Raw genomic sequence first — 13098 nt, forward strand, 5'->3', positions numbered from 1 at the left:
CATTCGGCCGCAGCTCCGCCCCCGGCTTCCCAAGGGCCTTTGCCATTGGTGACTTTTGGCGGGAATTCAGGACCCGTTTTGGGTGGTCGCGCGGCACGCGACCGTCCGAGCGGGGCCCAGAGAGAGAGAGACCCCTCCTAGACAGCGTAAGGTGCGTACGTTACTGTTCGTACGGGCCGGCCTCTGCCGTTCGGACCAGTTCATACTCGAGCTCGCCAGCGTGGGTCCTCGATCCGCCGCGGCTCGAGCCTGTCCAGGGGTCCAACGACCTCTGACAGGCGCACCTTGCGTTGACTGCCCACTCTCTCTCGCAAAGGGCCTAACGGCCGACACGAGAGAGATCACAGCACTGCCGCGGGGACAATCTCCTGCAGCGGCGTGCTAGCGGCGCGCATTTCTCTTGTTGCCCCGAGCGCGCACCGGAGCCTTGCTCTGAGCGCTCCCCGGGACGGGGTGACTGTTGAGTGTGTGTATGTACAGCTGGAGGACGGCGTCAATAAACGTCTCTTTTGTGAACTTGGAGGCCTGTTTCTTGCGGCGAGCCGCTCTCCTCTCTGCAGAGGTTGAACGCCGCCGCAGCGATGCCCCAGGGTGCGTGTGGTGACGGCTGATCGGGGCCCTTGGCTAGCGCGAAGCTCGAACCCGCGGTGGGTAGTGCCCTGTGCCTACTGAGAAACCCACAACTGGCGCCCAACGTGGGGCCTGAACGCCGCCGCAGCGGTGTCCCAGGGTGCGTGTGGTGACGGCTGATCGGGGCCCTTGACTCGCGCGAAGCTCGAACCCGCGTGGGTAGTGGCCTGTGCCTACTGAGAAACCCACAACTGGTGCCCAACGTGATAAGTCACTGGCTCTTAGCCTTTGATAGCACATTTGCCGAGCAGGTCGCCTTGAAGATCACGCTTGCGCACCATGTCTGCCACCCCCATCGGGGCACTCGGCAGCTACGTGTCGGCTCCCTTAGGAGTCGTAGCGTCCTTTGATCCGTTGGCGGCTGTTTCTTCGAATAGCCAAACACCGTTTTTGGCCGCGGCCCCCATTGGGGCATACGGCGGTACTACCCCCAACGTCGATCACGAAGCTCCCATTGGAGGTGTATCGGGAGCACCCTGCGGTGCACCCGTCAATCACATGCCTCCGCTGTGCGTGCTTTGCGCCCCGTGCGAAAGCGGTGCGTGCGACGCTGCCGCAACCAGCCGTCCTGCACAGCAGCAGCCGTGCCCCGCGAGCGGTCCACTCTGCTCTGGGAACGGTGAGGCGCTGGCCCGGCTCCCTGTGGAAACCGCGCCGCTCATCGAACTGGGCGCCTTGCCACCTGCGTTCGTGCAGCCCGCCCAAGCCTCCTTTGAGGCCGGGGCGCAGTCGCTGCTAAGAAGTGCTGCCCAGATGATTCAGTAGCTGTCAGGGGCGGTTGAGACCCTTTTGGCCGCGCCGAAGTTGTCTCACCCCGCGGTCAAGTTGCCCATGCCAACATACCGCGGGTATGATGACCTCCTCAGTGCCCGGGATTTCCTTGAGTCCCTCACCCATTACCAGAGAGCTATGGGTCTCACTGATCAGGTTGTGCTTGCACACATCATCCCCGCAGCACTGACTGACACCGCGGCTAGGTGGCATCGGCTTTCCGGCCACCGGGCAGCGACTCTCGAGGAGTTCCGTGCAGCATTCTTGCGCGAATTCCTGCCCGCTGAATATGAGCGTAGGATGCGGCGAGAGTTGGAGCTCTGTACACAGGCTCCGGATGAGTCACTCCTGGAGTACGTACGTGCGATGGAGGACCTTTTCTCAATCGCCGAGCCCAGAGCCTCGAACAAGGAACGTGTGGAAAGGACGATCAGGCAGGCACATCCGACTTTTTCGGCATACCTGCGCGGAGGCCGGTTCCGAGATTTTGAGGAGCTGGCCGCCGAGGCAAAGCGCATTCAAGGAGACATTCTCGCCGCGCGCGCCTATCGTCCGCCACCGCCGGCAAGCGAGGCCCTCGAGCAACGCTGTGCATGGAGAGGGGCCATGCCCCGACCCAACCGGCGACCACCCGCACACGCTGCCTCTGCAGCCGTTAGCGGGCAAAAGGAAGTATGGGAGTTGAGCGAACGAGCTCTCGATCCCTACTCCTACAGGAGACGGATAGCCTGCGCTGCACCGTTTTCTGAACCGCCTTCCCAGGGACGCCAAGCGCCCCAACGCACAGCGGAGAAGGAAGCCCGAATCAGCCAGCCCTTTGGCCGTGCAACGCGCGCAACCAGGCAGGGAGAGGCGCCATTGTTCCGCGACCGAGCTCGCGGCGCTGTGCGCTGTTTCCGCTGTCAAGAGAGAAGCGTTTCGGTGCAGGTGGGCTGGAAACGCTGATTGGTCGATGGGATGCGCTTCTCCGTGACGTTTTTCTGCTTCTCCCTCGTTCTCAACCGGACGTGGGTTCGCCGCGCCTCTCTCGGCCTGTCCCTAGAGTGCCTAGGGAATCGCTAGGGCCGGCTGGCCGGCCGCCGGGCGTGCGTGGTCTGCGGGCATTCTCTTCGTGAGCGTAGGCGGCGGCGCGCGCGTTTCGGAAGCTGTCCAGGTATGGCTTTTTTTTTTGCGTGGTGCGCTCGTCGGCGCAGCCAGCTCAAATTTCTGTACAGTTCTTGCTTCCACGACATTGCGATGACCCCCAAAAGGCGCTGACCCGCGAGAAATCGCCAGCGACATAAAGGTACGCATTTTATCTCAAATTTCGCTTCATGAAGTGCTGTACCGCTTACCTACATGCCTTGCGCATTCCAGGACCTCGTTTTCCTGCTGCAGGAGCACGTCGTGCTGGTGTTCAAAATTTTGCAACTCCATTACGACGACCCACATAAGGTGCGGTTTGAGGACCGCCGGCGTCGCCATCTGAACCGCCGTCTGACAGCCACGATGAAGCGCTTGTCTGGCGTGCACGTTCTCAATCACGAGGTAAGGGTTGAACAACGTTTTCGCAAGTTTTCTCGTGCAGAACTCGCCAAATTGCAGCGCTTGTAACGTAACTTTTTTTGCAGCATCGTTTCCTGGATGCTTCTGGCGAGCCGATGCTGTCCTTGTTTGCCGCAGACCGGGGCATCGACCAGATGTCAAAGATTATCGTCGCGGCCCTCGTCAAGATCTACGGACCAGGGATAGCGTCGGCTTCAAGGGCAAGACCAGGAGAGGTGTACGTCGTGCACCGGTGTCGTCGGTGCGGAGCCAAAGGGCACAAGACGGACCACTGCTGGGCCTACTGCTCACCGCGCCGCCACGCCGCTGCAGGTCGCGGTTGAAGTGCTCCTGCAAACGGCCCTTTTTAGGGCCACCTCATTGTTTCCTGGCAGATCGCGAGCGTCCCGTTTCGTGCCCGTATTCCCTCTCTGTCGAAATCGACGCCAGACATCAAAATCGCGCGGTGTGAGCTAGTAAATCGCTGGTAGAGACAAAAACTCGTGCTTGTATAGACTTACCCATCTCCAGTGCGCCTTTGTTTATTTCCGTAGGCACTACTCGCGCTTAGTAGAAATCGACGCCAGCCGCGAAATTTTACATGTTAGACCTCGCTACAGCATTAGCGCAGCGTGCCTTCGTTTCTTTACGTTCTAACTTTTATGCAGCGCACCTTTGTTTGCTCGTTACTTTTGTTCTTTTCAGTCGTTTCCTGAATCCGTCCAAAGAGCCGGGCTAAATGGATGATTATGGAACCACATGGCGATTGCACTGCATACAGCACGACTTTGGTCCCTGTGTTTTTAAATAAAAACATCAGATGTCGAAGGTCATGGTCGTGTCCGAGGATGGCTTCCACAGCTGGGGCCTAACCATAGGGAGCGCACACGCTTTGTCGTCGTTGCCGAGTGGAGAGGCCCAAGATGGCTGGCATCCTTAATAAAGATCCCTTCTCGGGGCCGCTTTAGTGTTTCCTGGCAGATCACGCGCTTTCCATCCTGTGCACATGCTCTCATTTCCAATTAAAAAGGTCCTTTAATAACAAGATGTTGCATGGTACTTGAACAATAGCGGCTACAATGACAAAGGTGAAGAAGTGCTGGAGTTACACGGAAATAAAAAAGGTTGGGGGTGCCCACATAACAACCTGAAATGGTTTTGGACAGGACTCCTAGTTAATTGCATTTGGAAGAGAAAGACAAGGTTTAATTTTGCAGTGTAAGCTTGCTTCTCTAGAATGAACAGAGAACGTTGCCTCGCACTGTTTGGGCCACCTTCCTTGACCCCATGAAAAAAAAAGGATGCCTCTGGGAAACTATTTGCGGAATTTCCGCCCCCCCCCCGCCCCTCGATTCAGAAGGGGAAGGGGGGGGGGGGTGACGGCCTTTTCTTTGTCGGGCTCGGCGCGACGCACGATGGACAAGACGGCGAAAGGAAGGGGGCTGTCAGTGACGCATGTTCCGCGCTCTTCGCTTAGCCAGCGTACAAGTCCCTTCGACAGCCTGAAATGCCTTCGGTGGGCATCGTCACGCATGTCGAAAGGATTGTCATGCACGTGCGACCGCCGATAACATTCCTTGCAAGCTTATTCATTGCCGTGAAAATCGGGCGGTGAGCATTTCTGGTGCGAAGTGAAGGAACTTAGTAAGGTCTGCAAGGAAAGACCTTACGCAACTTTACTGGGGCATAGCCGCCTTTCTGAAATTAACCGTGACAAGTGCCTAGCTGTCTTTGGATTCCAGCGAAGTTGCAGCTGTACCTCCGAATCCTCCTCGCCCGTTCCCACGCGGCTTCGCATGCCATGTGCGGTAAAAAGAACAGTTTGCAGAGTTTAAATAGTTCAAGTATGAAGCTATGCAATGAAGCCAATTACAGACTTCTGTACAACAGCTAGAGGAATTTTAAGAGCATGCTGTGTGATGGTAGTCAAAACTAATGCCGTCAACTATTATTTCGTATTTTTTTGACCAAACAGACATGAAATGTCTGAAGATGAATGTGTACCAAACACATCGGTGCATCAGTTAATTGTGATGCGTGAAAAAAATTGTACTAACATATAAATGCCCATATGTCGTCATAATCAGGAATACTGAAGAATTAAGGAAAATAAAAGGTTTTTTTTTTGTTCAGGCTCACACACCTGCTACAAACATCTTTATACGCGTACGTAACAATTTAAGACTCTGTAAGAAGCATTTTGGGTAAAAAGTACAGTATGGCAGAAAGGAGTCTTTAGGAAATGCACTGTGTAGAAATAGCCATACCAATTTCATGTGATCGTTCGATAAATGTAACAAATACCGTGCAAACAAGCTCGCTGCATAGTATAGTTTTTTTGCAAGTTACTGGTTGCAGACCGCTCTGCAGTCACTGGACTGTGATTGTGTAAGTACTGCATGACAGTGCATGGATTGCACAGCAGTTGCTTGTTCATTTCGTTTACCACCATCATTTGTAAGAAGGAGCCATTTCTCATATACATGTGTTTCTCTGCGAGTGTCGTTCTGCGCAGCGAGCGTTCTTTTGTGCCCGCATGTGTGCTTTCGGTGCGGGAGTGCGTCCTTGGCGGCACCCTCCGTTCTGCGAACGGACCGATGGGCGCCCGCTTCGTTAGCTTATTGGTGTGGTCGTTAGGGCCGCGGGAAATGCCGCCGCTGCCAGAAGTACGAACCGGAGAGCCGTGCGGCGTCTGCTTTCAAGTGGACCCATGCACGTGTGCGCGTGAGAGTGTGTGTGTTTGTGTGTGTGTGCGCTTCCGGTGCACTGCAGGTGCGCGGTAGCCTGCAGCGCTTGGAGGCGACTCAGTCAAGTGACAGACGACAAGGAACCCGTGAGAGTGTGTGTGCGATGCTATTTTAGCTTGTAAATAAGTTTTCGTAAATATACCCTTTTGTATTTCCTTCACATGAGAGTTTAATCGTTTCATTTCTTCAGCGCGTATTTGTAACATTAATTTAATCTTAAGCCTCATTTCAAACACAATGAAACAGGACGTGTAACTTTTTGACATGTTCCTTTTTGGCAGCCTCTAAAAATATTTCCGCATGAATGGAATGGGCTAGCTTAATTGTTTTGCAGCAATATAACCACGGGACTGCTGTAACTTGCAACATTTTCAAATTGTGTGAGTATCACTGCATGTGAGGGGTCACAACCATATCCTAGCTGTTTCTTGAAGGTCCCGTTGCTTTGATGGCAATGCTTGGACAACCATGACCATCTTCCGCATTCATGCGCACAGGGTATGCCCATTACGTGCATGCCTTTCTACCTATTAATGCCTTACAATGCAAACAGACAACAAATAAAAGGAAGAGCACAAGTACAGACAGTGTTTGTAGCCCACACTCTTCTTCTTCACGTCAGTAAATATATATGGCACATACCCACGCGGGGGGATTTGCCAAGGTACAGTGGAGATTGCCAATGAAATATTTGCACGGGGGAAAAAAAAGACGTGAGGCGGCGGCGTAGAAGACTGAATCAGAATAAAAATTGGAAAATTCAATAAAATTTAAGAAATCTGAATTACCGAGAATAGAATCAAGCATTTTAGACATGCAACAGAATTTTGTATGCAGCTAACAAGGTGACCGATCAGTCGCACTTATGCGATCATGAAGGTAGCCACAAACACTGCTTAACGGGAATTCCTTGGCGCTCGCACCGAACGAGAGAAGAACTGGAAGAGATAGAGGGAGGCCTAACCTCGAAAGAGGGACCTCCAAATACTGCTTTCCTTGAACTGCGAACCGCCGGCAAGAGACGAGAAAATGACCTATTGTTTCAACTAGCCCACATGAGACACAAAGGTTTGTCGCAGCGAACCCGCATCGGCGCAAGTATAAATTTAAGTGAGGGATTTTGCATCGCAGAAGCGTCACTGACACCTCGCAACGCCTTGATTTACACCACTGGACATTCCATGGGTAATTTAAGTGGTGAAAATCCACGGTATTGAGCAACGGATCACTCAAGCTGGCTGAAATATGTTGGAACCGCTGGAAACGTGAAGTTTCCAACATAATGAGGTGAAGGACAGGAAAGATTACAGGAGCGCTGAGAGCTGACCTTGCCAATAAATCAGCCACCTCGTTAAAATAAACACCCGAATAGGCAGGTACTCAGACCAAGTGGATCTCACGCACTGTGCACGGAACATAAAACCTAAGCGACCAATTCAATAACGATTTTCCGGAATTTTGGAGACTAGAACTGAAAGGCAGTCTGCAAGAATGAGAACTCAAGCTACATGCCTGGGAATTAAGAGAAGAGCCAAAATAACCAAAAAATCTACGAAGAATATAGGAGTATAATCAGGGATACAAACAGAATAGCTCCAAGCCAGATCCTGCGAATATATCCCAATTGTAATGTTTAGTAGCTTCTTCTGAATTTAAAAGTAATGCTACTACTTTGAACTTTAAACTTTGGGGGTTCGAATAATAGCTGATAAATCACAGGGGGACAAAAACTGAATAACGGTAACAGAAACTTTGGCTATATTCAAGAAACATTACAAATGTCTTCCTTCGACGACTCTTCTTCCCGCACTGCCCCGTCCACCCGTTTTCTTCAGCAACTCGTTGCAAGGAGATCAGATCAACTTGAAGCGGAGCTAACAAATTCTGCGTGAACCTAACTTGCGGAAGCTGATAGCGTGGCCAATGCCTCCCATGCCTACTACGGATGGAATCAATACAAAGTCGAAGAAAAAGTATACCGCAGCACACATGATTGGAAGTGAAAGACGAATTTTGTTGATGTTGTTAGCCTATCAAAAGATGGCACATACCTACACTGGGCGATCAGCCAAGAATCCGGTGGCTATTCACCTGTACTCAGTTAAAAAAAAGAAAGCCGCGCGGGAACGCAATACTGTGGATGTGCTGAATTTCAGGAACAAACGTATCGTGCAACAAGTAACAAAAATATTCGTGAATCAGATTTTACATTGCATAATGAACCATGACTGCACCAAAGCAATGAGATATAAGTGAAGCATTTCGTTGCTTTCGTGACAGAAATGAGTTATGAGGTTTGTTGAATAAAAAAAAGTGATTTTTGATGGCAGCCAGCATGAGCCATTTAAAGTTATAGCTCAACATTAGTCACATCTGATATAGATGACACGCATGCTTTGAAAACAAGATAATGTTTTTCTTTTTTTTTATGAGAAATGCACAGGCAGTTTCAAGGCTTGCTTCACAATTTCATTTCTGGCGTATACACAAAGGCATGCCTATAAATTTTTCGTGTGTTACACCAGAACCAACACTACTTAAGTTGGTAAATCATGTTCATTACCTGGGTGTCATTAATAGCAAACATATACTAATGCTGCTAATCCTATAGAAGAACAAACAGCGGTTTTATGAAGACGTTAAATAATACGTGACACTGCATGTGTCCATCAGGCAATGAACTGTGCGGCAGTTTCAGTTTCTCTTCTCTTATTTTCAGTTTCGGTTGTCTTACTTTCAGTTTCGCTTCTTCAGAGTTTCAGTCACATGCATGTCTCTTGACACCACGTATACGTGACGCAAGAAAAGTAGAGGGGGGGGGGTTCGGCGGAAACTTGGCGTCATCATGACATCGGTCGCTCCGGTGTGTCGTTCGATCTTGCATCTACAATACAACAACGTGTCGACGAGGTAAACAGTTACTATGAGTTGCACGGGATCTTACGCCCCCTCGTACATTCCTAGAAACACCGGGCCAGTCACCAGTACCATGGAACCAGTGGAAGGCACTGTTTTCTACCTACTTAGAGGCGTCTGGCCTGAGTTTGCTGCAACCCGGCGCAAAGCCATGCCTTTGCAGTCGCGCGGCGTCGAAGGTCAGCGTCGTTCCGCAATTAACGCCTCCTGCCAAGAGCGCAAAAAGGAGGAGCAGGGACCTAAATTAATGGCGATTTCCACTGGTCGTGCTGGAGCAGCTTTTCTTGCTCCGCGACGACGAATTCGAGTTCAACTGGTCGACCTGGACCGACCGCGCGAATTCCGCTGGTCGATTGGAGCAACTCCGTTCCAACGGAGCTCACAAGGTTGATACGCCGACCAGTGGCGGATCTGCTCCGAGGCGGTTTGGGGCGCTCTTTTGCGATTCGAGCGCCTCACTTCAGATCCACCAGTGGAATTCGCCATAAGTGAAGTTACGAAAGGCGAAGATACGTTTCAAACCGCGCTCAGCACTTGCAACCGTCTGTCCTCAGCCACGACGGAACGCTACCGCGGTTCAAGATATGTTTACAGAACCCTGGCGAGCCTGTCAGCTGCAGGTTTACATTGCTCAGTTACGCGAACCTGCGTAGAACTGCGACTTCGACAATTCCGTGAACACTGTTGTTCGTGATCAGCTCGTTTCTGGCGTTGCGTCGGACAACTTCATAGGATGAAATTGTTGCTCGAAGGTGCAGGGCGAACCGGGAAAAGGCGATTAATCGCTTGTACGAAGAGGCACTTTTTTTTTTAAATTCAGTGGTCACTTTGGCGATGTAAAGTGCGCGAGGCGAAAGCCTTTCTGCGCCCACTGTGGCTGCTTCTTTTAATTTTTATTTAATTATTTTTAATTTTTCGCTTCTGAAACTGCATTGTCACATAAGTTAATTTTTCCTTTTTATTTTTGTTTCTTTAAAATTGTTATTTATTTTTATTTTTAACGTTTCGTTTTGAGCTATTAATTTACTTCACAAATTAATGTGTAATTACAAACTAATGCGCAATTTCTAATCAACAATTACTTCTTAATTGCTAAGACTATATGGGTTATATCAATTATTATACCATTGATGACGTCATAGTGTGACAGATTTCGCGGACGGATGGATAACGAGAGCCATTAAAGGCTTTCGCTTTAAATGTTTGCATGAAGTCGCCTATAGGCAGCTATTGGCTCTAGATTGAAGTTATTCGTTTCGGGCCCCTGATTATACACCTATATTCGCTGTTCATTTTCTAGGGGTTCAGTTGGCCCTATAGATAAGGTCTCATGCATCGTTACTGATGTCATTATACTTGCTGACAGCCTTTCTGTCCTGACTCACTCGAAGGCTCGAAGGACGCTCTTCTGGGCCATTCTCTAAGATTTTTCATTCCACTACATGTTAAAGAAATGCGCTTTCACTGGATACCTGGACACAGCGGCATTGATGCTAACAAGACGGCCGATTTTTTAAACAAAATCTGCGCTTTGTGGGCCTGTGGTACCATTTACTCTAAACACTGTGCATTGACAACAGCTTGCTTCCAATGGTTCCTGCATCTGCATTTTTTCAGTCATGAGCCTCTTCGTGCTGCAGCGGATTTTCAACATTCCCTTGGAGTGTGCTTTGATGCTCCCCTGCTCCACGTGTTTTATAAATACTGTCGAAAATCGTACTCGAATAAAACAACTTCGAATTCATCAATCAACACTATTCACAAATTAACGGCACAGCCATGGGTACAAGGATGGCCCACACCTACGTCAACATCTTCATGCATAGTAATAAGTCTAAATTTTTGAAAGATTGTCCCATTAAGCCCACCCTATACAAACGCTACTTGGATGACATCTTTTTAATTTGGACTGACACACCTCGTCCACCCCAACATATCTTTCACTTACACGTGCGCCCACACCACAATTAACTTCCTAGATGTTGAGATTTTGGTAAACGAAAGCTCACTCACCACCAGTGTATATAGAAAACCGACGGACCGTCAACAATACGTACACTTCCAAAGCTGCCATCCTCGTCACTCTAAAACAAGCATCCCATACTCTCAGGCACATCGATCTAAATGAATATGTTCCCAAGATGAAGACTTCGTAAAAAATTCCAAACGCATGCAAGAAGTCCTCATTAAGCAGCGATACCCGTCGCCATTGCCGACGATGCCATTCAAAGGACATCTAAACCCAACCGAGAGCAAATACTGGAGTGACGTTGATACAGCGAGCAAACAGACCATCAGGCAAATCTCGTACTTCCCTTCACCAGTAACCCAGCCGCCTAACGTACGTAAACAAAATCTTCAAAAAAACATTTCAACATTCTCAAACAAAGCGAGCTAGCGCCTCGCCAAAATTTTCACTGCTCTCCCTCATGCAGTCTACAGACGACCGAAAAACATTCGAAACATTCTAATACACTCAGTCACATAAAGAGCCGGTTTTGGGGTGTCGACCTTGTGGAAAAAGTAGATTCCAGGTCTGCAAACACATTACAAACATCAAGCTGTGAAATAAGCACAGCTTCAGGATTCAAATGGAAAATTAATGACAACTCTGATTGGGATTTCTGCAACGTAATATACCTCCTAGGATGCAGTGTGTGCAGTACGCAGTACATTGGGCAGGCCGTTAACTTTATACGAATTCGCTTTAATAACCACCGCGCGCATATTTTATCCCTACCTCCCCTTGTTAAAACACATATATTAATGAGAAAAACGACCCATTTGATGCAATTAAGTTAACAGTCCTACAGGGTGGGTTCCACAACAAAGAGATCTCGAGCAACGCGAGTCGTACTTTATTTACAAACTTAATAACAATTCCTCACGGCATTAATGAAAGTCCGGGTGTATTGATCTCCATCGCCCCTTGCAGAGCCAATGCTGACCTTAGGAATTCCGGCGCGACAAACCTCGGTCGTTTGCCGCCAGCGGCATCTTTTTCAAGCTTCGCTGCCCGTCCGCTTACACAAAGCTCATAATTCATCCCCCACCCCTGTCTTCCCAGTTCGACGTACCACCTTGTCGAGCGGGGTGCAATTGAAGGACCAAGAACCCTTGATGGGCACAAAAGAAAAATACTAGAAAAAGGAGAAAGAAATAAAGAGAAAAAGAAAAACGCTTTGTCCCCTGCCGCCCAGCGAGCTTGCGCGGGAGGCCAGCTCGGGGGAAAAAAGGAATAACGAGGGGAGGGAGGGCATCCGGGCCCTCAAAGCAACAATGACAGACTTTGGCGGAGTCCCGGAGCAGATAAGAATCATAGATGCATGTGCTGCCCGTGCCGCCGGACAAAACGAGCAAACAAATAAACAATAAATTCAGACAGGGCAGGAGACGTTCCAGGAGCGTCTTCGGTACGAATAGTGAAGGCGGAATCAGCGGCGCAGTTAGCTTAACTACACACACGTGCACTGTGCATGAAACACACACACAAAAGAAAAAGAAAAAGGCGGCAAAACATACGAGTTCGCGAAAGTGTCCTGTGGGGGGGGGGTAAAGGTGAATGGCAGGAGCATTTAATCAAGGGTTCTTGGTTCTTCAATTGCACCCCGCTCGACAAGGTGGTACGTCGAACTGGGAAGACAGGGGTGGGGGATGAATTATGAGCTTTGTGTAAGCGGACGGGCAGCGAAGCTTGAAAAAGATGCCGCTGGCGGCAAACGACCGAGGTTTGACGCGCCGGCACTCCTAAGGTCAGCACTGGCTCTGAAAGGGGCGATGGAGGTCAATAAACCCGGACTTTCATTAATGCCGTGAGCAATTGTTACAAATTTGTAAATAAAGTACGACTCCCGTTGCTCTCTTTGTTGTGGAACCCACCCTGTAGGACTGTGAACTTAATTGCATCAAATGGGTCGTTTTTCTCATTAATATATGTGTTCTGACAAAGGGATGATGGGTAGGAATAAGATATTTACTTATGCAAGAGTGACTAGCTATGCGCAAAAATTTCCGTGTTTCAATTTTCAAAACTGCGAACTTTGACCGCAGCGTCCCGGACAAATAATTCCAACTCCCGACCGCGTTTTTAAATTCATTCTAAACGGGGTACGTGTTTACTGGTACCTGCAGTGGTCGGCTGCGCAACTATATATATAAGCTATCGCGTGCAGCTGTCATATTATAAAAGAAAATCCGCACAAAACAAAAATTACGCAGCAACGGGCTGTGGCGAATGATTGCGCGCAATATTTTTTCGCGGGTTAGTGAAACGAACAGTTTTGTTTTAAATCACGAGAGTTGTATCAAAAGCCTTTATATGTCGTCATTAATTACGATAGGTACGACGACACAGTGAATAGGAGTTTATATAGACTGTCGTCCTTCAAAGACCCAATGCTTTTCTCCTCCAAAACGTCGTGTAGAACAAAACCGGACCGCCAAATTTTGACACGGTTGTACGAAATTTCTGCACTAACGAAAGCTATGAGTGTAGTCTCCTGCATGTAGA

The 13098-nt window shown here is 49.3% G+C and overlaps 1 protein-coding gene across 2 annotated transcripts; it reads left to right on the forward strand.

Moving 5' to 3' along the window:
• Positions 1-2572: 2572 nt before the first annotated feature.
• LOC144103671 (uncharacterized) lies at positions 2573-3758 on the forward strand. Of its 2 annotated transcripts, XM_077636341.1 has the most exons (3): positions 2602-2686; positions 2758-2928; positions 3012-3758. In XM_077636341.1, exons 2-3 carry the CDS (start codon positions 2890-2892, stop codon positions 3267-3269), a joined length of 297 nt encoding a protein of 98 aa, XP_077492467.1. In that variant the 5' UTR covers positions 2602-2686; positions 2758-2889; the 3' UTR covers positions 3270-3758. The 2 variants fall into 2 exon arrangements, with proteins under 2 accessions (XP_077492460.1, XP_077492467.1); XM_077636334.1 differs by having other exon boundaries at positions 2573-2928.
• Positions 3759-13098: the final 9340 nt, after the last annotated feature.

Source organism: Amblyomma americanum, chromosome 1, assembly GCF_052857255.1.
Source record: "Amblyomma americanum isolate KBUSLIRL-KWMA chromosome 1, ASM5285725v1, whole genome shotgun sequence".
NCBI lineage: Eukaryota > Metazoa > Arthropoda > Arachnida > Ixodida > Ixodidae > Amblyomma > Amblyomma americanum.

What these genes read in the sequence shown, in the direction of transcription:
- LOC144103671 (XM_077636334.1), top strand. Translation starts at nt 2,740, where the DNA reads ATGCCTTGCGCATTCCAGGACCTCGTTTTCCTGCTGCAGGAGCACGTC. An exon ending in TGCACGTTCTCAATCACGAG is followed by an intron (nt 2,929 to 3,011) that starts GTAAGGGTTGAA and finishes CTTTTTTTGCAG; the next exon opens with CATCGTTTCCTGGATGCTTC.